This window comes from Simochromis diagramma, unplaced genomic scaffold, assembly GCF_900408965.1.
Source record: "Simochromis diagramma unplaced genomic scaffold, fSimDia1.1 OVJJ01000618.1, whole genome shotgun sequence".
Classification (NCBI taxonomy): domain Eukaryota; kingdom Metazoa; phylum Chordata; class Actinopteri; order Cichliformes; family Cichlidae; genus Simochromis; species Simochromis diagramma.
The window spans coordinates 6,927,031-6,951,797 of NW_024387423.1; the positions used below are offsets into that span (position 1 = coordinate 6,927,031).

The window sequence follows — 24,767 nt, forward strand, 5'->3', positions numbered from 1 at the left end:
AAAGCGTTTGACAAAGTTGTTCCCGCTCGACTCCGGGGCAGTGGGTGAACAGAATCAAACACACCCAGCAGCAAAGTCATGTGGCTGGTCATGAGGAAGTAAATAGGGAAGAGGAGCTGCAAGGAGGTAAGTACCTTTCTCCAGCAGTGTTGGGGTTTTTAAACGGTACACTCTCCACTCAGACGTCAAAATGTAAAAGGGTAATCACTCACGTGGTGTTTGGACCTGTGCACGCGCTCGTGTGTCATCTTCAGCGTAAGATTTAATGAAAATAGTTAGCAGGTAGGCTACATGCTAACGTTAGCTCAGTGATAACTTATAGTTACAGGTTACAATCATATACTAACTTCGGTTCTGTTTTTGGTCTGTCTCTAAGAAACAGGAACATTGGAAAACCTTAAGGTTTTTAGGTTTTACAAACGCAGACACGTCAAGATTGAAATGTGAGAAAATGATGCTTATGAATGATAATAACATCTCCTCGTCGCAGTCAATTGTTGTAATAATGATGCCAATAGATTGTAATAAGCTCTTTCTGTTGTCTGTGCGACAAATGTCCTGCAGCTTCAGAAAGGCCTCAGAGAGCCTGCGTGCTGTTTTAAGTTCACTTTTCTCACTTTTCCTTTGTCTCTCAGGTGTAGCTACAGTATTTGCTGCAATAAAGCTTATTACACTATCTTCCTCCTCCTCCTCGTCTTCCTCGTCCTCCTGTATCCATTATGGTGGACTTCCTGGCAGACAACAACCTGTGCGGCCAGGCTATCCTCAGGATAGTTTCCAGAGGAAATGCCATCATTGCTGAGCTCCTGCGCCTCTCTGACTTCATCCCTGCAGTTTTTAGACTCAAGGACAAAAGTGACCAGCAGAAATACGGAGACATTATCTGTGACTTTAGCTACTTCAAGGTATGAACTACATCAGGAATTCAAAAGATCCTTTCATTAGCTGGGACCACTTCCTCATTGAGATTTGGCAGGATTTATAGTAGGCGGTAGGTGGAGTAAACATGAATTAGGGAAAGCCTCAGAGCGGATTGGCATTAGCTCTTGGGCCAGGCATGATCAAAAAATGTATGAAAAAGGATAATCTGATTGTAAAGTGTATTTTAATTCTGCAGCTGTTCACTGCTAACAAAACATGTACTGGTAGAAAGAGGGGAGTTTCACAGGGTTGCCGGTAGGTAGCACACAGTAGTGGCTGCAGTGACTCCAGAGATTGTATGGATATATGCCATGTGTCCGGAGGGGGACACATTGACTATTTGTGAACATTGTCAACTTTGTATGTAAAACTTTATATTTAGCCATGTATTTGACTTACTTTACTTTTTTACTTATTTTGATTTTACTTTGGCTTTACATTTTGAATTACTTTATTTTTATTAAGGGGAGTGTATGAGATGTAGTCCTGCTCCTGAAATTCACATAAATGATCTCCAATTACTCTGTGGTGTAAAGTTTACCGTGCTTGTACTGAGAAAGCTGCAAGAGCTTATCCAAGTCTCTATTTGAGGAAACTACACACACAAAGGATACTCAGTTTTGCAGTAGTCAGCACAATGAAATATTCAATTGATGTGACTGGGATAAATACATACACCCTAATGGTTTTGACATTTAGCTGTAAGTCTTCCTAAAAAGCAAAACATAATAAAAGCAGTATTATTGCTTTAGTTTCAGCTGTCTTTCGGCATCGTTTGGATTTGCTTTGCATTGTCACACAATGTTGCTTCCTGTTCAGGGTCCTGAGTATTATGAAGGAAAGCTGGAAGCCAAACCGGAGCTTCAGGACTTGGATGAAGAGTTTAGAGAGAACAACATCGAGATTCTGTCAAGGTTCTATCTGGCTTTTGAGAGCGTCCACAAATACATAGTGGATCTTAACAGGTATAATGAGATGGAATTATTGGAATTAATTATGTCTTAATCAAATAGAAACTAAAACCACAGTGCTTGACCGTGAGGAACACTGTTTTCTGTTTAACCACATGCTAAATAGCCCTGTTTTAAAAGATGTCGATGAGCTATTTTTTTCCCTCTCTTAAGATATTTGGATGACCTACATGAGGGTGTTTATATTCAGCAGACCTTGGAGACTGTGCTTCTAAATGAGGATGGGAAACAGCTCCTAGTAAGTAACACAAATGCAAATTCATTTTAATTTTGTAACATTACAAAACAAGTCTGCATTACATGCAGGCTTACATCTTTAAATATCTGTTCCTGAATTGGTTAGAATTAGTCGCCCGTGTCAGATGAATGTGCATGCTTAACCCTCAAAACAACACATCAAAACGAAACGAAACAGCACTCCAGGAACTGATTGGTCATGTTTTCTCTTCTCCCAGTGTGAAGCTCTCTACCTGTATGGAGTCATGCTGCTGGTTATTGACCAAAAAATTGAAGGAGAAGTCAGAGAGAGGATGCTTGTTTCCTATTATAGATACAGGTGCGCTTGTGACTCACATCCCCACACATCCACATGACACTCTCTTTGTGACTCACTTGCTCAGTGCACTCCAATCACCTGTTAGCCAGTGAGCTTGCTTCCAGTGAGGGTGAGTCACTTACTTGACTCACCAAAAGGTTAACTCCTGTGTCAGTTTAAGCTGACACAAAAGTGTACACTACACACAGAGGGATGCTGTTTACCCATAAATAACATTCCAGTTGTATTTCACGGCTATTAATAATTCTTCTTCTTTATATTATTACTTTTTTGGGGGTTATGCTGGCACCAAAAATCCATTCTTCTATTTGGAAAAACACGTTTTTTTCTTCAGTGCTGCCCGTTCCTCGGGCGACTCCAACCTGGATGACATCTGTAAGCTCCTGCGTAGCACCGGCTACTCCAGCCAGCCTGGAGCCAAACGACCAGCCAACTACCCGGAGAGCTACTTCCAGAGAGTTCCCATCAGTGCCACTTTTACTAGCATGGTCATTGGGAGGCTGCGCTCGGACGACATCTACAACCAAGTGAGAAACATTTGGTCCAAAATCTCTTTGTGGTTAAACTAAATAACAGATCTTGTCCCACAATGTTTCCCTCATTACACATTTTTAAGACGTTTTCCTCCTCTCCTCCAGGTTTCTGCGTATCCTCTACCAGAACATCGCAGCACAGCACTGGCTAACCAGGCGGCCATGCTCTACGTCTGCCTCTTCTTCAGCCCCTCCATACTGCACACCCAGCAGGCAAAGATGCGGGAGATAGTGGACAAATACTTTCCTGATAATTGGGTGAGGCACTTGTTAAGTCTTTTCCATTTGCAGTAGATATGAATATAAACATCTTTATAAAATGTTATGTCATTTATTTTTAAATGTGTGCCATGTTTTGGCTCAGTTTTTTTTTTTTTAATGTTGAGCATATTTTTCTGAAGTGTAGTCTCTCTGCAGGTTATCAGTATTTACATGGGGATCACAGTGAACCTGGTGGAAGCCTGGGAACCATACAAAGCTGCCAAGACTGCGCTCAACTACACCCTGGACTCTGCTAACATCAAAGAGCAGGTATTAAAAAATACATTAGCTTCAATGTCAGAGAGACCTCCGATTCTTTCATTTACAGTCCTGCAGTGTGCTTATTTGTTCTGTACGGGTAGTGATGACAGCGTGCACAGAATTTGTAACAGCACACAATGTAAACAGAAACAAATTTCAGGAAGCCATTCATAAACTTTTCCCGGAAAGCTCATTTAAAATATGGGGATGCCTGTAGAGCTGTACGCTGTAAGAGTCATTAAAAAGTCCTTTCTCTCTCTCTCTCTCTCTCTCTCTCTCTCTCTCTCTCACACACACACACACACACTGCAGGAGGAGCTAACTGAATAATCCACATTTAGTCTTTCACCTGCAGACCAGGCCATTCTTACTAATGACCACTAGTGGGAGTGAATGTATGAATAATTGACTACCCCGAATGAAAGATGGTGCACTGTATACAAGAGCCATGTTTTTTTTCACCGTACGTGTAGGCTACTCGGTATGCAGCCAGCATGGAAAGCCTGAGGCCTCAGGTGCAGCAGCTGCTAAAGGAAGGTTTCCTCAGGGAGGAAATTATCTTGGACAACATCCCAAAACTGCTCAACTGTCTGAGAGACTGCAATGTTGCTATTCGCTGGCTGATGTTGCACTCTGCAGAGTCAGGTGAGACACTGCGGTTTCTTTTTTCCTCATTTACATTGGTGTAAGCACTTGTGTTGCATTTACAGTCCTGTGAAAAACAAAGTAAACCCCATAATTCAGCTTGTAAAAAAAACTTTTAACATCAACAACTTGAAGTCATTTTTTCTGTATGACACTGTGGAGGACTTTTTGGCCCACTCTTCTTTACAGTGTTGCTTCAGTTCAGAGCATATCTCTTTTAAATGCCACAGCATTTCAATCAGGTCAAGGTCTGCATCTTCACTGGCCATCGCAGCACCTTGATTCTTTTCCTTTTCAGTTATTCTGAAAATACACACGCCAAACTAACCGTTTAGTTATTTTTAACTTCCTCTGAGCATTCCACAGTCTGACCTGTAGGGTGATGCTGGCACGTCCACTTCTGGGAAGATTGTGGTATTCTCTTAGCACACACCTGAATGCTCCAGACCCGAAAATTGCCAAAACGTCAGCTTTTATAGAGGTGCTGACACTTGCTAATGATGAGTTAATCAAGTGCATTTGATTTAGCAGCACCTGGCTGCCACTTCGCTCCTATGGGAGCAGTAAGGGTATTCTGAAAACGATTTTACACATGACTGTAAATGTGTAGAGTCAAGGATGAGTCTGAAATGAACTCTGAAATCTGATCCTTAATTTTAATTTACCTGTATTGAAATGACACTGTTCGTAGAGTAAATGTCCAATGAAGTCCAAACATTTATAAGGGTGATGTTGGTGAAAATAGTGTATTGATTTGTGATCAGTCATCCTCTGTCTCATAGCCTATGACCCAAACAACAAGCGCCTTCGTCAGATCAAAGACCAAGTACTTAATGACTCCAAGTACAAACCTAAGATCCTTTTCCAGCTGCTGCTCGACACAGCTCAGTTTGAGTTCACACTTAAAGAGGTGAGAGTCTTTCATCAGTGTTACATAATATAAATGATCACAGGGAAAAAAGTGAAAAATGTTAAAGACAAAAGTGTAGCATTTCTTTAAAGGGATCTTTTCCTCTTTTTTAAAGAGTAAAAATGGAAAATGAGTTCCTTTATAATTTCAAAGTGATCTGTCCAGCTGTAGTCCTCGTTAGGTGTGTCCGCCTGGTTGCCTGTTAGCCTAGTGTGAGGTAGCATATGGCTAGCCTGTGTGTCATTTGGAGGGGACACAAATGTAATGTTCTAATTACGCATCTCATCTGACTAATCCTCCCTCATCAGCTTAGCATCTGCGCTATTCCTCTTCCAGATGTTCAAGCAGATGCTGTCAGAGAAGCAGATCAAATGGGAGAGCTACAAGAAGGAGGGATCAGAGAGAATGACTGAGCTGGCTGAAGTCTTCTCTGGTGTCAAACCTCTTACCAGGGTGGAGAAAAATGGTGAGTTACACTGTGAGAATGGATAAGGTGAAGACTTACACACAGCGTTGAAAAGTAGTTCTGACTATGGGAGCCTCGGGCATGCAGCTTGGATTATTTCAGTGTTGGGACATGAAATCTTAAAAGATTTTAAGCTTGAAGGCGTTCAGAGGAAAATGTTGAGGCAGGGAAACAAGATGGAAAAAATGCATTAAAGGTACACACGCAGGGAGCGGCGGATTAAATTTACATCTGTCATACTTACCTCGAGCGTAACTGCCGCTTGTGAAATACTTTGGTAACATTTTGTATCTGCTTCAATGACACACTTTTACTGTCCTTGGCAGAGAACTTACAGGCCTGGTTCAGGGAAATCTCAAAGCAGATTGAGTCTTTGAACTATGAGGACTCCACGGCTGCTGGGAGGAAGACGGTCCAGCTTATACAGGCTCTTGTAGAGGTGAGCATGATAATTATATTTCAGCATGGCTTTACATTTTTGGATTAGCACAGTGTAAGGTAACAATGGTGCTAATACTATGTTTTGATTGCCTTAACTTCATGCATAGAAAACAAGCAAATCCAAGTACAATGTTTCAGAATGGTGGAAAAATTAAGAGATGATTTTTTTTACTGCTATTAAATGCATGTAAATAGAAAGACAGAGGATTATGTAATAGGAATATTGTGTTGGCACAGTGGCATCATTTTCTGCTCTGTCCTGCCAACATATATTAAAAATACTGAACTGGAACTAATAGAATTTGGCAGCAAAGCTTGGAACATGTTTATATAAAGCTGCTGATAATTGCAAGAAATGTAATCAATACCAATACAAAATTATTATTACTATTTTAAAAAATATTGAAAGGAAAGCTGTCAAACTGTGCCTATAAAACCTTCTCCTTTTGGACTTCAGGTCCAGGAGTTCCACCAGCTGGAGTCCAACCTGCAAGTTTGTCAGTTCTTGGCTGACACCAGGAAGTTCCTGCACCAGATGATCCGCACAATCAATATCAAAGAAGAAGTCCTTATTACCATGCAAATAGTTGGAGATCTGTCCTATGCGTGGCAGATTATTGACAGGTATTTACTTATTTGTTTACTTAATAAACAAAATAAGGCCAGTGTAAAGTAGTTAGTTTAACTAGTGTCATATATAGACACAGTATCTCTTAATTTTGTCATCAGGTTAGTGAATCTTAGTGGAGCACAGTCACTGTGCTCTTCACTTGGTTTGCAAAACACAGCAGCAACTCATTCTGCTTACCTTTCTATATTGCAAACCATCACAAAACCACCACAGAACACTGCAAGTGTTTTGGCTTTGATTTATTTCACTTGTGTTTTTGGTTTGTCTGTGTTGATGAATTCGTCTTTTTTTCCTGACTTGTGCTTTATTTTACAGCTTTACATCCATTATGCAGGAGAGCATCAGAGTCAACCCATCCATGGTTACCAAACTGAGAGCTACATTTCTGAAGGTGAGGGTCTATTTATGTCTAGGAGTGGGACAAAATATGCCGATTACAATACATCCCACTGCTTCCTCTTGCAATATGACTGTTGACTCGGTGCTAAACAGTGTTATTGTCAAACAGTTTGACTTTTCAGATTCACTGCTTCTTGACTCACTGTAGTAGCACTCATTATTTAGCATATTAGAGCTACTTTCCCCCTTCAGTTGCACCAATATCTTCATGCATCACAGATAAATGTCTTGCGAAATGTATGAGTATTGCAGATTCACTGTGGTAGCATTTCATGAACAAATTTACACGTCCAGCATATACACAGTCGTTTTTGGACTCGCCTATTCTTAATGCAGCTGTTTACATCAATCACGTAACTTTGCTGAACGAATTTGCAACATTCATTTTTTCGAATCAAGCTGAACTTTTCAGATTTTTTAGATCCAAATAAACAAATGTGACTAATCAAGCCACTGCATTTGTCGACGAGTGTGATGTTGCTCTAAACACGCAACGGTGCTGAATATACAAATTTAAAAATTAATACTTTTTTGCCTCAAAATCTCAGTTTCTTCCTTTTCTTGTTTAGAAACATCAGGAACTTCCTTATGATTTATGTCAACTTCATTTTTTGTTCTGTGTATTTTTTAAGGACAAATTTTCCGCTAAAACGTAAACATTACACAAGTATGCATTCAAAAAATTTGGAAATTCGTGTCACTTTTTTGCAGTCTGCTCACGTGGACCATCGTCTCGATATGGAGAAATGTTACCTGTGATTTATAAATCATTTTTTTCTGTGTGTGTGTGTGTGTGTGTGTGACCAGCTGGCGTCTGCATTGGATCTTCCATTGCTGCGTATCAACCAGGCCAACAGTGCTGACCTGTTGAGTGTTTCTCAGTTCTACTCTGGAGAGTTGGTGTCCTATGTGAGAAAGGTAGTGTATGATGTCATTTTTTTCTGCTTCTCTTTCCTCTTACAAAAGCTTTTGCTTTTAAATGTTTTGGTCTAATATTCTCCTAGTGTGTAGTCTCGTTATTTTAACAAATGAGCTCTGCGTGCTGCAAACTGTTTGTCAGTATCAGTGCTGTAGCAGCTGCAGGAATGATGAATTTTTGAAAAACCATCTGTTTGGCAAATGTACCCAAAAAGAAGTGCTTAGTGCATCTGTACCTTGACGTTGTGGTAACTTCTTAGCTATAACTTTATGCTGGAAGATTTTTTCCTTCTGGCTGTACTCGAGATCCTTGATCTAATGGATATACAATAAACAGTCCTTTTTTTTAATCTTCTTGCTTCCAGGTGCTGCAAATTATCCCAGAGAGCATGTTCACTTCGCTGGCCAAAATAATCAAGCTTCAGATCCACGACATTATGGAGGTGCCCACACGGCTGGATAAGGACAAGCTAAAGGACTACGCCCAACTGACGGCTCGCTATGAAGTGAGACAAACTGATGTGTATGAAACTGTCTCCTTCCCCTTGAGTGTTGATCAGAATGTCACTGACGTAAAGAAAGGGGGAAAAAATATCTTCAGATGTTGTATAAAATAAAATAATAAAAAAATAGATAAGAGAGCTCATTTTGTTCTGTTTTGATCTCGCCTCATCAGCTGTATGGGAGTCGGAGGCAATCATGCTAACATTTTTCAATCTGCTCACAGCTTTTGATGTGAAATACAAATTGGAAAAGGAAGCGTGATATGGAAACAGATTGTGCCAGCAGACTTAGCTGAATTGGATTAATTAGAGTGTGAAGTACAGAAGTTACTTTTTAATTTTTTTTCAGTCATATTTGGAATTGCAGTCCAGTGCCTTGAAATTAAAATAAGATCATTGTAGAGTGAGACTTTTTTTGTTTTTTAGACTGAAAATCAAACAAAACATTGGCTTTTATATCAATGATTGATATCAATATTATTCATATATATTATATTTTTGCATGCCTAAACATCGTTCTGCTCTGTGTCTTTGCAGGTGGCAAAACTAACTCACGACATATCTATTTTCACTGAGGGCATTTTAATGATGAAGACTACTCTCGTTGGGATCATCAAGGTAAATGCAGTGATTAAGGTTTCTGAACTTTGAGAACAAAGATTTCCGTCTTTCAGAAGATTAATACAATCCTGCTGAGGGATTTGGTGCAGCACAGGTTTGCTTTATTAACACACTGTGATGTTTAAGGTGGATCCTAAGCAGCTTCTGGAGGATGGCATCAGGAAGGAGCTGGTGAAGAGGGTGGCTTATGCACTGCACAAAGGCTTAATATTCAATCCAAAGGCAAAGGTGAGACGCTACACCTGTTGTATGTTATGGATTATTAATCATCAAATAAAGTTTGTGATATATTTGCTCTATGTTGACCAGTTTCCATGTTAAGTTTCCCAATGATATTGAAGGATTAACAGCAGTGAAATAAAATAATAGAGAAAAAATACTGAACTCTTTCAGCCCAGTGAACTGATGCCCAAGTTAAAGGAGATGGGTGCCACCATGGATGGCTTCTACAGGTCGTTTGAATACATCCAGGACTACGTCAGCATTTATGGCCTTAAAATCTGGCAGGAGGAAGTGTCCCGCATCGTCAACTATAATGTGGAACAGGAGTGCAACAGTTTTCTCAGAACCAAGGTCGAACTTCACACGCTTTCTCCTTTTCCCTGAGTAGTGCACTGAGAGCAGTTTGTCCCTGACTGATAGATTTTCTTATCTATCAATCAGGGGCGCGTTCTAGTTGTTTGGCTGTTTCTCAGTAATAGCATTTGGCTGATTGGCTTGTTTCTTGCTTCTCTTCAGATCCAGGACTGGCAGAGCGTGCACCAGTCCACCCACATTCCTATTCCCAAGTTTCCCTCTGTGGACGAGTCTGCCACTTTCATCGGTCGTCTCTGCAGAGAAATCCTCCGAATCACTGATCCCAAGTATGTCTCCACAGACATAACAGTGGAAGTGAAATAAGAGTTAGCGAAATTAGCAGAATAACTGAGTTTATATCTGAGGATGGAGGAGAAAAAATCTTTGGTTATGCAGTTTATTGATGGTGGAATACACTGATTCTTTCTATAGGGTGACATGTTACATTGACCAGATGAATACCTGGTATGACCTGAAGAGCCACCAGGAGGTGACTAACAACAGATTGTTCTCTGAGATCCAGAACACCCTTGGTACATTTGGCCTTAACGGACTGGACCGACTGCTCTGCTTCATGATCGTCAGGGAACTTCAGGTATTTACCCCAATATTTACCTCAGTATCCCCCCACTCCCAAAAAATAAGATGCCATTCAGGTCAGCAAAGATCAATCCCTGAAATCATGTCAATGTTGGTAGTATCTTTAGTGCATTTAGTATGGCTCCCAGATTGTAGTAATGTGTGTGTTTGTCTCATCAGAACTTCCTGACAATACTTCAGAAGACCATCCTGAAGGACAAAGCTGTGGTGGAGGTCTTCAGAACATTGCAAGGTGCCGTCAGCCCAGTCCAAGGCATTGTGGGTAGGTATTCACTTAGAGAATCTATAACCTGCCTTTTCTTGTACAGATCTAATTATTGTTTTTGTTGCTGTAGCTAATGCCAGCAAAGTCTACAGCAGTGCTGTGGCCAAATCCCAGAAGATCTGGGGTACATATCTGGAAGCCATCATGAAGGTAATGGTCAACGTTCCCACGTTAGTGAATAGAAAATAAAAGTTAAAAAAAAGAAAATCCCTTTTTTTTTGGTCTTTATTGTCACAATTTTCTGATGAAGAGATTAAAATAATTTTGAATGCATGTGTTTATTGAAGGTTGGTCAGATGCAGATTCTCAGACAGCAGATCGCTAATGAGCTTAACTACTCCTGCAAGTTTGACTCCAAACACTTGGCGGCTGCACTGGAAAACCTCAACAAGTCTGTATATTCTTACCATAATGGCACTGAATTGTTTTTATGTTTTCTTTACTTACCCCCCCAAGTGCTACTCTGTGTTAATGACTTTCATGATGGATGCTCCTGCTAATTGCATCATGTCTGTTTTAGTATCACACTGTTCTTTTATGCTGACTCTGATTATGTTCTTGCCAGGTCTCTGCTGGCAGACATTGAGGCCCATTACCAGGACCCATCCCTGCCTTATCCTAAAGAGGACAACACTCTTTTGTACGATATCACTGCCTACCTGGAGGCTGCTGGCATTCACAATCCTCTCAACAAGGTTTGAACAGAAGGGGCATCTCTTCCCACATCATCAGTTAGCCTTGTTCTGATTTCACCTGAATCGAAATGAGTCTTTTCAATGACGACCACAAAATGCAAGCTGTTTTTTGTTTTCTTTGGCTATACATTAGCAGATGTTCGTGTTCAGACTCTTTTTGTTCTACTTATGCTTCACACAGATCTACATCACTACAAAGCGCCTCCCGTACTTCCCCATCATCAACTTCCTCTTTATTATTGCTCAGCTGCCTAAACTTCAGTACAACAAAAACCAAGGTGATTTTTTCCCCCATTAGTTCACTGTAACCTGTTTGAAGTTGATAAGAGATCAGGTTATACAGTTTTGAGTACAATGGGTACCCTGCCGCCTCTTCACTTAGTTCAGTTGCAGCAGACTTTCTTATTTTTCAGAAAGCGGCATTAAATCTTATGGATTTGTTTTCCCCCACATTTTTCTGCTAACGCACAGTCCCTGAATGTCTCTGAATGTGGTTGTAATTTGATGTTTTGTGTTATGGCAGGAATGACCTGCAGGAAAGCAACAGACCCGGTCGACTGGCCTCCACTGGTGCTCGGCTTGCTCACCCTGCTCAAGCAGTTCCACTCCAGATACACACAACAGTTCCTGGCTCTCATTGGTCAATTCATCCGCTCAATCATGGAGCAGTGCACAAGGTAGCAAAACAGACTTCACAACTTCAGAAAGATTTCTAAAATAAGATTCGAAATCAAATATTCTGTGTGGTAGGTTTCCTTGGTGATGATTGTGGATCATGTTACCGGACATAAAATGTATCTGGTTATAGCCTCATGAAATCATATTAAAGCTTCCGTTTGATCCTGTTATAGTCAGAAAATCCCTGACATGCCTTCTGATGTGGTGGGAGCTCTGATGTTCCTTGAAGACTACGTGAAGTACACAAAACTGTCACGTAAGGTAGGTGCAACTTTCCCTATATTATTTGTGTTAGTGTTAGAAAATATTTTAAGAGGTTGTAAATGATAAAAGTTGACAAAGTTGACAGTACCCAGGGGTAGTAGTAGAGCTGAAATGGTGAAACATCAATATGCTTAGGAGCATTATTATTGGACAGCCAGATTTAATAACCATCAGCTATGGGAAAAGATTTTAAAATACTATTTTTTGCATCTGTACTCTACTATATTTGTGTGACAGTAACATGTGTTTCCTTGTGTTTTCTGTGTTTTTAAGGTGGCGGAAGCTCATGTGCCCAGTTATGTTTTTGATGAGTTCAGAACAATACTGTGAAGATATGGATGAAGATTTTCATTTGAAGATTCGGGTTTTTTGCCGAATGTTTTTTCACTGCAGACATTTTGTCTCAATGTAGTGACTGCACAGGTGTTACTAATAATTAACAACTGATTTGTTAGGTTTAAGTGCTCCAGCAAGCGTGACCACAGGTATTAATACTATTTTATTATTATTCACTGTGCCTATTCTACAGTGATATGTCAAATGTGGGGCCTTTTGATTTGTTTACTTACATTTCATTCTGCTAACTATCAGTGTCTTGCACTTACAGATTGTAAATTAAAAGAACATTAAAATGCAAATAAATCACTCTTACACCTTTATGTACTAAGATTCTGTGCCATTTATAAATCAAATGGATTAATAAATACGATTCTTTCTATTAAAAAGGCAGTTTTGTTTTCTTTCCGTTTAAACATATTTTGTTAAAGCTTTTACCTTGAAAAACCATACCCGGAAGTTAGAAGTTAGCTTCTGTTGTGGCTCCGTTTTAGCGGGTGATTTGTGTGCGTTTGTATAGCATCCACAGTTTCTATAGTTTATTTACGTTTCACTTGTTATTTTTATACTAAAAGCGTTTTTGAAACAGATTGTACTTGACGTTCATGTAGGTGTCGGTCATTTTGCCGGCAGAACTAGATACCTGTTAGCAAGCTAGGCTAACGTTAACGTTAAAAGCACGTTAAATTTAGCTCTGGTTTGTAGTCCCAAAGTAATAAAGGTAGCTTTCACAATGTCTCTGAGCGCTGTTCACGGAACTCTGTCGAGTCTGAAATCCTGTCAGGCTGATATCGGGACAGGTATGGACATTGTGACAGACGTGGCTATGGACCTGGCGGAAGCTCAGGGTAAATATTAAAGGTTTTCTCATCGTACTGCTCACCACCTCCATCTGTAATCTCTACATTAATTATTCGCTTACCAGATATATTTTCACGTCTATAATTAATGTTTTTATGTGCTTTAGATTTGTTTTTAAGGTTTATAACTAATTTTGGAGCGTACATTTACAGTACTATGCAAAAGACTTGCATCACTTTAATATTAAAAAAAAGAAGGCACCTACCTCAAGGAACCCAGTGTCATGTCTACATATATTAAATAACTTAGCAAAGACCTGATTTTAAGTTGTATAATTAGGCACTTTGTGTTTTTGCGACAGGCTGCTAGTAACAATTTTTTTTTTTAGTTGAATCTATGAAGAATGCCAAAGATAACACAATTGGACAGACATTACATAGGATTTTTGCACAAACAAGGTGATTCCCAAAGATCTGATAGTTGTTTGTGTGCGTGTGTGTGTTATGGTGTGACTGCTTAAGTGATTACTTCTTTGGTGTGCCCTTATGTTAAAGATGACGACATGAACCCGGGCATCAAAGAGATGGAGGCCATGATTCTGGAGTGTGCCAAGCTGGACAGGGAGATTAACTACTTTGTTGATGTGGTGCAACAAGTTACAGCTGAGGTGAGAGCAGCCTGAAGGTTTCCTTGCATTAGGCGACTGAGATAATGGATATTACAACAGTGTGCTTAAACCCTGTTCATTGTAGGGAAAGCTTTGATGCACCATTTGACTGTTCTGCTGCATAGTGTAGACCCATCAGGTGATGCCTATTTGGCTCAAGAGGAACATGTCGTTGAAATGCTAACAAGAATTAAACAAACAAACAAACAGCAAAATGCAACACTTGTGCAGGAAATAAGGCAAGAAGTGGAATGCTGAAATATAATTGTCTTTAAATAATCAGTGCATTGTTAATGCTGCTTTTTCTGCATAAAGTCAGAGCTGCACATTAGAGCTCTTAAATGTGACACAGTTCTAAACATTATGACTCATAATGAAGTCAACATAAAAGTCAGTTTAGCAACATTTTTTCAGCACTTGAATATTTTCAGTGATAATGGGGAATAGAGCAGAAAGTGTCCCATGGGATCACAACACACGCAGATTGTTCAGCTGCATCTGATTCTGTCATTACTAACATACAGCTCAGCAAGTTAGATCACATCGTCAGGAATGGCTGAACATAATCTTGTGCAGAGTGCAGCATACGTCACCATGGTGACGTAGCCGATGACGTGGAAAACTCTTAACACTATGTTCAGAAGAAGACGCAAACCTCGGGCATTTGTGAAGTATTTCTGAGTTAAATACAAAATGTAGATTATTGCAAATTATATAACACATTTCAATCATTGTAGGTTGCCACGCAGCAGCCGGAGGCCATGTTCAGCCTGTCTGCCAAAGTGAAGGAGCAGTTCACAGAGAGAATAGCCCAACTCTCTGACACTGACCTGCACACTCACCAGAAAGTAATGGCTTTCAAGGAAAGTGTCAAAAACTCTTTCAAACAAGGTAAGGCCTGTGGAGAGACGGAGGAGATTTACTTGAATTAGACTCACCGCAGTGCATTCAGGACTTCTAATGGACTTTGATAATAGCAGTGCTATCTGAGGACTTCTTGCTGAGCAGAGAGATCTTGGGATGTGGCTTTCTTGTTTAGGATAATTAGCTTTATTTTAAAACACGCAGCTTCCTTTGTTTACTGTTGAATGATTGTTTCGCTGTCACCCTGTGGCTGTTATTTTCTGCTTTTTAACTCTTACTAATTACAGCTATGCCGGCCTCATATAGTGCCATGCTTTTGTGAGTCTCTGTAGACATTATAGGCTACATTATGCTAAGTATGTTATTTTCACGAGCTGACTTAAAATGAAAATGTCTGAAAAAAGAGCCAAATGTGATAACCCACTTTGAAGCATGAACTTTGCGAGCCGAGGTGATCATTGCAGTGTGTTCTGTGAGGGCTTAGCCCATTATTATTCACTGAATTAGTATTACTTCATGTTCCTGTTAAGGGATACATTTTGAGGATTCAGTTCTGCTTGCTTAAAGGCTGAAATATAAATATGTTGAATAGCATAATCCTATGGAGGAGTTTACAAAGGCCACATATAGAGAGAAGTTTCTAATACTTTGGGCTCAAGTTAGCCTTTGAGTTCTTCAGTAGTTGTAGATGTGCCAGGACAACAACTGTAGATATGAAATTTATGTGCAGACTAAAAAAAAGAAGAAGATGAGTTTGTTTTATGTTTGTTTGGGAGTGTTGTGTATAAAGTTTTGTGTGTGCAGGAAATGTTGGTGGATGGTGGTATGTGCCATCAAGTTGAGTCATTTTTACTCTGAGTGGACAAATGGAAGCAAACCGCATGTGCATTGTTTGTTTTTAGCTAACCAGGAGTCAGCAGAGAGCATGCAGGAGCTCGATGAGGACATCGCTGTGACACAGAGTCAAGTCAACTTTACCTGCCCGCTCACACAGGTAGATTACTGATTAGATTTGTAGATTACAGGTAGATTAATCCAGTGTGTTTTCATGCCTCTGTCTTTGCCTCAGAGGTGTTATGTTTTCATTGTGCCCATCTATGTGTCGGGGTATTCCTTCAGTTTAGGCACAGACATTCATTTGGACTAAAGGTTGAGCTCATTAGAGTTTGCATGGTCACAATCCAAAACATTTGGGGGCTAATTATGCCAAAATTTCACACCAGTCCCAGGATTATTACAATATTGGTGTCTTTCATTTGGCTCAGGCTAAAACATCTTAGGTGGGTGCCAAAATGTGTCTACGCAGAAAAAAAACAAAACCAAAATCCTGACTGTAAGATGATGTTCCTGCAAAATGCATCATTCTGATCTCGCTTGCTTGCTTGTTCAAACTGCTTTTTCAACAAAACACAGGTAACTTGAAACTTATTCTTTTTGTTCCTCTGTTCAAGGTGGAAATGGTGAACCCGGTAAAGAACAAGAAGTGTAACCACCACTATGATGAAGCAGCAATCATAAACCTGATCAAAACAAGACAAAGCCAGAAAAAGAAATGCCGGTAAGACACTGCATCTCTGAGGACCGTTAGAAAGTGGAGTCAGGTTTTCTAGCAGTAAATAACACTGCAGGCTGGTGTGGGACCAGCAGGCTGCCTTAATTTACATTGCCTTTATTATGCTGCTTTGATGTTGGAGTCAAATTAAATGTGGCTGATCCTGCAGGAACACTGATATAATCCCAGCAGCAGTGTTGCTGAAAAATAAACTTGCCTATTGTCTTGGGTCCTGACTGTGGTCACTGCACTCAATTACTGCAGCAGTATGTTTTCCTTGTTGAGATTAGGTTTATGCTTGAAGAAATGGTGTTGTACCTGCAGTAAATGGCATTTCATCACATTTACTGCCTCGAAGTTCCCACCGTTCAAGTCATCCAGTTTATCACAGCATGTGTAACGTCAGGGGACTCCTCAGTGTAGAATGCAGACATTATAATAAGAACACAAAAGATGGAAGTCTGGTTGCTGATAGGCAATCAGAATCAAACTGCGAGCACTGGCACAGGAAATAATAAAGCAAGTTTAAGCAGATGTGTAACAACTTAACAGTTACTCAGCGATGAACGGGGCAAAGCTAATATGAAGCTGATGCACAGAAAGCTTTTTTTTTAGCTGTTCTGCAACTGTTTGTGTGTGTTTAAATGTCTGAAGCAAGTTAAGGTTCTCTGTGTCTCTGCTCCGTAGCTGTCCTGTGGTGGGCTGTGGAAATACAGATGTGAAAGATTCTGACCTCATTCCTGACCAGATGCTGAGGAGAAGGATCCAGAGCTACAAGAGGCAGAACAACCGGACTTAATAATGAACATTTCTATGTAAATAATCAGTAGTTAAAGAAATACATTTTCCGGTAACAATTTTGTACACTGAGAATCTAGAATGTTTATATTGCCATCTACGCTTTGATATAAAATGACATTCTTTTTTTGTACCTTGTAATTTTTGCTGCTCCGTTGAATCTGGATGACATGTTATAGTATTTCATCTGGAGAACTTTCATTGAGTGTAAATAAATAGTAAGATAATTACATGTTTAGTATTTTCACAGTCTGTGGTGGCTAGTTCAAGAGTCTATCTGATGCAGTAAATCTACTGAACCACGTGAGGGCAGTGTTTGCTTAAAGTCAGTGCAGAAATATATAAAGGTGCAGAAAGGTGCTTCAGGGTTTTGAGAATCTCCTAATTTCTCAGCTTCACCTACATCTAGGGTTACTGGCCAACATGGCAACTGTAGATCCAAAAAAGGATGATCTTTTACTTAAAATAAAATCCTTCAAAAATGGGCTCAGTGAATGAGCCATAAACAAACAGTTCTTTTACATTGGTGGGAATGCACTTATGTGATTAAGCCTGCTCTCGCTCCTTGTGAAGGGTCTTTGTTTCAAAAGAAGAAACAAACAAAGGCTGCGTTGAGATGAAACTAGGTGAAGCTAATCTTTTAATAGCCTTGCATCAGGAATAAAAAAAAATATCTGTAATTGCCCTCTCTGTACAGTGAGTGCGTCAAACAGCACTAAGAACATTTCAGTGAAGCTATTAACTGGCAATAAATGACTGGCTGGTGTTGACTCATTCATTTCTCCACTCTACTTCATTTTGAATTGCCATTCTGCAAATCTAATCTTGTTTACTACACAACACGCGAAGTCACTGGTAATCCCCCCCCACCACCCCCACACACACAGAACGCAGTTTACTTTGAGCAAAGTGCACACATGAACACACTTCAGTGTTCACCACATCACAGGAAGGAGCCATCGAGCCGTTTCCTTTGTGAGGATGTAGAAGCGTAAATATCCTCGGGAATCACAATAACCGTATGGACACACAGTGCTGAGAAAAATGAACAATTTCTCACAGATGCTTTCTTATTTCTGGTTCTTGTTTGATCTGGAATTCATATTCATCTCTGGCCTCAAAAAGCTCCAGGAAGTAGGTGTAATGGATGGCTGAAACACTGTAAGCCTGGATATAAGGCCTGTCCAAGCAGGATTTTTACCTTTTGGCAGGAAGTGAACATATTATCACTTCTTGGCGCACGAGTCTTGGCCCGAGCAGCGCTTGAGCTGATTGGAAAGACGGGGCAGAGAACAACGGGCCTCCAATGAGACTCGCATTTTAAAATTCTCCTCTGACACAAGTTTCTTGTTTTTCTTGCCAAGTCCAGGAGTGGCCTGGTTCTGTGCGCTGTTGACACACAGGCTTGGCAAGAAAACAACATTCTCTAAGGTTACCCACATGACCCACCCACCACCTTCTCTAAAGTGAAACAATTTCTGTACAGCATTAGGCTGCTGAAGACTACTGGGAGCAGAAGAAAAACCTAAACAATTGTGTGGCTCCCGTGTTTATGTAAATCCTCCCTGAATGGTGCTCCTTTATTAGGATTCCTGTGCTGTTACTTGGAAACTTGATCTCAATGAAGTGCATTTCACTTTTTCCACATCCAAGCCTCACTGAGCTCAAAAAAAGATTGGCAGGTGAGATGTCAAAGTCCAGTGTTTTGTTTTTGTCCTCTGAGTAAACACATAAAAAACCCATCCAATTCTATAAAATTCATTTGGATGTGACTGCATAATGTTAGTTTTTGCTTTTCTACAATGACACAACCTGAATTTAAATAGAAACCTGTTAATAAAATATGAATGCGTCACCTTGGTTTTGCAGCATGTCTGAGTTAAACAAGTCAAAGTTGTCTGTAGGGATGAAAAACTGTCAGTTCCCATGAAGTTCCCACTAAATGGGAATTTTTGATGACACTTTTGTTATTTCCTGTTTTGTTGTTGTGATTTAAAACTCCATTACAAAAAATCTAGCGCCATAACTTTTTCTTATCCTCAAATATAATAATATATAATTCCATTTTAAGGACCTGCTAGTGGACATACACTTAAGACTTATTGCGTAATCCCCTCTCGTCTTTCATATTGTTAACATAGTTATGGCCTTTATTATCGACATTTATCAAATTTCAGAGCTTTTGGGATCCCGGCGTCAGTTTAAAATATTAACGTATCCATTTCTAATGTTCTGCTGATTTTGACTGAAGACTGAACACGCAATGAGGCATAAAAGGCGTACTGTCGCTTTAAATGACAACACCTCCCAGCAGTCGTTGGATCCTGGGCGAGTTTCGCTGCAAAGAAGAAAAAAAAAAAGAAAAAAGAAAAGAAACAGCCCACAGTGGTTCATGCTTCAGTCTATACAACAGAGCAAAGCACGGCGCAACAGCTTACCATACAGGAAGGAGAGCAGGTGCCAGCGCAGTCTAAACTACTCATTATTTTACTGATGAGACAACAGGAGCGAGTGAGACAGCAGCTGCTGACTGGAGCTGACCTGCAGGTGAGTGTCTGCTGCCCCGCGAGCTTACATTCAAAAATAAAGAAGAAAACCAGTAAGTGTAGAGTAGCTACAACTGAGACAGGCTGACGCGACAGGAGCAATGTAGGTGATAGGATACAACACTGAGGTGACAGGAAAAGTAAAAACTGCAGCAATAAGAATAGTTGTGTTGGGATTGTTACGTGGAAACTGTGAGCCAACAGGTGAGTCAGGTCACACCTGTTAGGACTAAGCGTCACAGTTTGACTTGAAGAAATGCCTTTAATATCTAAATTCAACCCCTTAAACACATCCGTCTTGTGTGTTTCCACATAGATCGACGCAGTTGGTGTTCAATTGGAGAAAATCTGCTGGACATGGATTATTGGTGCCCTTCTTCGCCGCTTTGGATTTAGTTAGTCCCTGCAACCTTTGTTTTTTACGTGTAGTTCCCGGGGACGCCAAGAACAGGTGGATCCTGTTTCTGTGTCAGGCTCAAACCGGCTACCACTGACCGTTCACCTTTATGGGGAATCAGGTGGAGAAACTAACGCATCTAAATTACGCGGAGGTGCCAACGTCGGACCCAAATGGGTTCGACCCGGAAGACGACGGACCGCGGATTGGCGTGTCTTATATTTTTTCCAACGACGACGACGACGACCAGGACGACAATTTTGATCACTTTCCAGCGGACAAACGCCAGGTAAACCATGAAGAGAAGCCCTTTGACCCCCGGGACGAGCTGGAGTGCGCGATCTATTATCGAGAAGAGTGCGTCTTCGAAAGAAAAACCGGAGCTGCGACTCACTCCGCGGAAAGTCTTCTGAACAAGTGCAGACCGGGAGACCTGCTGGAGTTCGTGGCCACTGGACAGTATCCACACTGGGCTGTTTACGTCGGGGACTTTCAGGTGGTTCATTTGCACCGGGCTGAAATCAAGAACAACTTTCTCACCGATGTGAGCCAGGGCAAACAAGGCCGGATAGTGAACAGCCTCTACAGGTACCGCGCGCTCCCGCCAGAGGTGATTGTGCGCAACGCGCTGGACCACGTTGGGTCAAGAGACAGGGAGCTGTACTGGAGAAATTCTGAGTGTTTTGCAGCCTGGTGTCGCTTTGGCAAACGGGAATTTAAAATCGGAGGGGAGATCAGGATTGGGAAGCAGCCGTACAGGTTAAAACTGCTGTTTTCTGAGAAGAAAAGTCACGTCCTGGAATTTCAAAGCCTGGAAGACGTGATTATGGAAAAGAGGAGGAACGATCAGATTGGTAAAGGTGCCGTGATGCAAGAGTTGGCCAACCATTTGAATACAACACATGAACTCAAAGAGGAGAATTTTGTTAACTGACACTGGATGCACTGGTCATCTGGAGAGGATTTGAGGTTCCACGGTGATGTTCCATGCTCCATTTAAGCGCTTAACCCATGAGGTCACGTAAACGTGTACACTGTGCCAACAAATGTGCATATTCAGAGGGAGTTTATGGTGCATCATGAAAATATTTTTCACCCAGAGGAATTTGTGAATTCCAACTAAAATGCTTTGGCAATGATCAGCGGGGTTAAAGCGACATTTCCATACCTTAATTTGCATTGAAAACAAATAAAAATGAACACACCCCAGTGGCAGATATCCCTCCCTCCTTTTATAAGAAAATGAGATTTCAGTCTCTACCCCAGGTTAAGCAACCTGTTATGGCGGATACAATTTGCATTGGAGCTTCACCTGCAGTCTAATCAGTCGGGAATGAAGTTAGAATTTAACTGCCCTTAATTATTTTTCTAATCCAGCAATGCTTTGTAGAGAGGAGCAAAAAACTGTCCTTTTAGTCCTGACTGACAAGAGTGCTCAAGCTGCTTGCTCCTGTACAACTCAGGTGTTGGAGACCAACCCACAGAGTGGAAGAGAGAGACTGTTACTCAACGTTATGGTGTTTCAAGCTGGTGGATTGCCTTCTGTTGCTTTATATCCAATCATCACACAGCTTTACCTTCTCTTGGACTTCTTTGTGGACACTGTTTGACAGCTATGGGCACTTTTTATTAATTCACCTGTTACAACAGTTTATTTTTTGAAGCAGAAAGATGTTTGTATGAAGGATTATGGAAATAAATATATATATTTGAAGAGTAAAGGGTTTTCTTTTTAGCGAACGGTTGGCCTTTAAATGTTTTCTGAGAGCATTGGTACAGTGCTAATCGATAGTTTCAAACCACCAGCCTCAAGAGAGGCCGCTCTATATCCTGCATCCTGAACACCGGCCTTGTCTTTTGCACTGCGCTTGGCAATTGGAGAGCAGCTACACCCCAAACAATTCAATCCCAGCTCGCAGTTGGAAGAGCCACAGTCATACCTGTTCATCTGCTGTTTTTTGGTTTGTGGTTGCGTGCAGGAAAGTGCAGGCTACCCACACAGTTAAAGCTGCCAGTTTTGATCTAAATATTTTCCTCCGAGCAGCAGCTCCCTGAAACTACTTAAACATCTGCTTTGTTAGGCTGTGTCAAGATGAGTTCCAACTGTGCTGGACATTTTTGCTTTGTTTACACCTCTGCTTACTGAAGATAAGACTTTTTTTTTTTTTCTCTTGAAATTTACCCAAAGGCTAAAAGTGTTTCACATCCATATTTTTCTCTCCTTCCCTCTCCTTGAGCTACATCATTTATTAAACTTGGGGTAAAGGTGCAGTTAAATAAGGTACAGTTTTATTTCTATTGGGGAAACAGTATTACAACAATGACTGAAACACTTTGCAGTGTGTTCACATACAGAGGCTGCAACGGAAATTACAACAGGCTGTGAGGTTGTTTGAAATGCCAGACATCTTGTTTTTTCCCTCCCCCCTGTCTGTGCTTCAGAGGAAACCAGTGATCACGGGTAGTCAGTAGATGAGTTACTTTTTCCTCTGGTGATGTTTGCGTGACGATACTGCTGTAGTCATTTTCGTGCAGGTAAAGGTCCCACTGGACTCAAAGCTGGATAATCATCAGCACCCGTACTGAATGGGAAAGCTGCCGAACACATTAGCATTTCCTCAATTCTCTGTGGTCTGCCACGGTGATGAAATACGAATCGTGTATGTTTATGTGGTGCATATTTATGATAATCAGTCATATTTTTCTTTTAGCACCTACAAACACACACACACACAGTATTAAAGCAGCCGCCAGGGGAGTTGTGTAATTGGGATTATTAACTCACATTTTTCATCATATGTGACAAAGCTAAAATTGAATTACACGTACTTCATATATTACGTTCAGTTTGATTTACCGGTCTCTACATAAACTGTATCATGCGCTATTAAAGTAGTATATGTAATGAAAACCACACAGCTAAGAAAAAGCTAGTTGTGAGTTGAGTTGTGTACTCTGCAGCTGGTGCAAATTTGATGCTGCCTTGTGGGGTTTACTTGCAAAATGCAATCGATTTGAAAATGTCCGAAAAGTTTTACTAGCTCTTGGTCTTCTTCAGTGTCTTGGTTAACACGCTGCAATGCTACATCACGCATTACTTTACTGTCAGCTGCTAATATGCAAAATAATGTCAAACTGACTGCATGATGCAAGCAAAACAGTCACCTTTTGTAGTGTTACTGGTCCAGAAGTTCACACAGTGCTTATAATTAAGCTCATCTTCAGTTTAAGGAGAACCAAATTGAGTCGAGTGTCCTAGTAAAACTGAAAACTGATCAAATTCAAAAGACTCTGGAAAAGAGCAATCAGTGTGATATGCAGCCATACTAGAGGAGGTGTGATCACTTTCAAAGATTTCTTTCACTTTTTGTGTTTTATAAATATCTTTTTTTTTTTTTTTTTTTTTTTAAATCTGTAAAATCAGGGCAAGATTTTTGATTTGACACGTTGACTCATTCATGTTGCATTTTGGCCGATGAGTCCGTCGTGTTTCCTTTGCAGGGTTGGAGGAAAGCCCACATCCTTCTGGCAAACCTGGCAAGGTTGCAGAAGCTGGGGACAAGCCAGAGCTCCAATCAAACCCACCCTGTGTTTACAAAATGTTGTTATCTAAAAAAAACTTCTTCCCACACGCAAATATGTCTGAGCTTTAAAAGAGAGTGCTTATGAGGAGATCAGATCATATCTGACAAGCCTACAGGAAGTGGGAGTGTATTTTAGATGTGGCCTCGAGCAACGGCGAGATTGTTATCCATGTGGGACAAACACTGTGTAGTGTAAATATGGATTCTTTGAGAACATTTGACAATTTCAGGTTATGTTCTGAACTACTTAGAGTTTGAATCTTACCTCAGGGTTTTTTTTATTAGATTGCCAGCGACTCTTACATGGAAAGGCTTGCCAGAAGTTAGGATTCTCCTTAACCATTAAAGAATGGGATTGAGAGTGGCTGCTGGGCTAAAGAGTGTGCTTCTAAGATATGATAGTGAAACAGATTATTAAGATTACTCCAGCTTTTGATTAGCAGTGCCATACTGGGCATCTCATTTCAATAATGACATGCACAAGAGCCATTTTAGCGGCTTACTGTAAGAGTGCGAATGTATTTCCTTGCCTGTAAAATCATCTATCTGCCATAGACAGGAACAGAGTGCTGTGGGGTTTTGTTTGTCAGGCCACTCTCTCTGCCCACTCACCTGAATCATGTTTATGAGAGGCATTTCCATGTGAATTAGAGAGTATAATGAAACTCCAAAAGCCCTTGTAACTCTAAAATTAACTACACTGCATTCATTACTAATCATCGATCCACAGAGCTGCAACTTACGCAGCTTTGTTTTCCCCCTTTCCTGCGATGAACTTTACTTAGACTTAGCACTACCCACTTGTGCTGGGTTAATTATTCATATGGGACTCCCACCAGTTTGACATGGACTGCGCTGTGTTTACCGTCGGGCTCAGACTGGCGCTGCGCTGTAATTCTTTCTCGTCCCGATGTGGGAATTGTTTTTTCAGCCACACAATGGCCATTCCCTCCCACTTCCATGTTTTTTTCTTTTTCTTTAAAAAAAAAAAAAAAAAATCAAAGAAGCAATCTGGTAGACCAGTTTTACTGTGTTTTTGCTTTGACTGCTTCTTTCCAACTGCAGAACAATTGAATGCAGGTTGACGCAGACGATCTTGCAACTGAC

The 24,767-nt window shown here is 40.6% G+C and overlaps 3 protein-coding genes across 5 annotated transcripts; all 3 read left to right on the plus strand.

The window, feature by feature from the left end:
- Positions 1 to 12,773, plus strand: washc5 (WASH complex subunit 5). Of its 2 annotated transcripts, none has more exons than XM_040012995.1 (29): positions 1 to 126; positions 636 to 905; positions 1,741 to 1,886; positions 2,046 to 2,130; positions 2,348 to 2,448; positions 2,783 to 2,975; positions 3,087 to 3,239; positions 3,399 to 3,512; positions 3,977 to 4,148; positions 4,931 to 5,058; positions 5,395 to 5,524; positions 5,851 to 5,963; positions 6,423 to 6,589; positions 6,912 to 6,987; positions 7,803 to 7,913; positions 8,279 to 8,419; positions 8,954 to 9,034; positions 9,164 to 9,265; positions 9,431 to 9,610; positions 9,776 to 9,900; positions 10,046 to 10,208; positions 10,373 to 10,475; positions 10,549 to 10,628; positions 10,766 to 10,869; positions 11,044 to 11,173; positions 11,355 to 11,451; positions 11,697 to 11,850; positions 12,025 to 12,112; positions 12,389 to 12,773. In XM_040012995.1, exons 2-29 carry the CDS (start codon positions 720 to 722, stop codon positions 12,443 to 12,445), a joined length of 3,480 nt encoding a protein of 1,159 aa, XP_039868929.1. In that variant the 5' UTR covers positions 1 to 126; positions 636 to 719; the 3' UTR covers positions 12,446 to 12,773. The 2 variants fall into 2 exon arrangements, with proteins under 2 accessions (XP_039868929.1, XP_039868930.1); XM_040012996.1 differs by lacking the exon at positions 1 to 126 and adding an exon at positions 420 to 443.
- A 115-nt stretch (positions 12,774 to 12,888) lies between these two features.
- Positions 12,889 to 17,907, plus strand: nsmce2 (NSE2 (MMS21) homolog, SMC5-SMC6 complex SUMO ligase). The gene is made up of 6 exons (XM_040013000.1): positions 12,889 to 13,299; positions 13,807 to 13,919; positions 14,657 to 14,810; positions 15,686 to 15,777; positions 16,235 to 16,341; positions 17,023 to 17,907. The coding sequence occupies exons 1-6, from the start codon at positions 13,185 to 13,187 to the stop codon at positions 17,132 to 17,134; spliced, it is 693 nt and encodes a 230-aa protein (XP_039868934.1). The 5' UTR covers positions 12,889 to 13,184; the 3' UTR covers positions 17,135 to 17,907.
- A 1,526-nt stretch (positions 17,908 to 19,433) lies between these two features.
- Positions 19,434 to 22,366, plus strand: lratd2b (LRAT domain containing 2b). 2 transcript variants are annotated; one of them, XM_040012997.1, is made up of 2 exons: positions 19,434 to 19,680; positions 19,996 to 22,366. In XM_040012997.1, the coding sequence occupies exon 2, from the start codon at positions 20,186 to 20,188 to the stop codon at positions 21,008 to 21,010; it is 825 nt and encodes a 274-aa protein (XP_039868931.1). In that variant the 5' UTR covers positions 19,434 to 19,680; positions 19,996 to 20,185; the 3' UTR covers positions 21,011 to 22,366. The 2 variants fall into 2 exon arrangements, with proteins under 2 accessions (XP_039868931.1, XP_039868933.1); XM_040012999.1 differs by lacking the exon at positions 19,434 to 19,680 and adding an exon at positions 19,713 to 19,883.
- Positions 22,367 to 24,767: the final 2,401 nt, after the last annotated feature.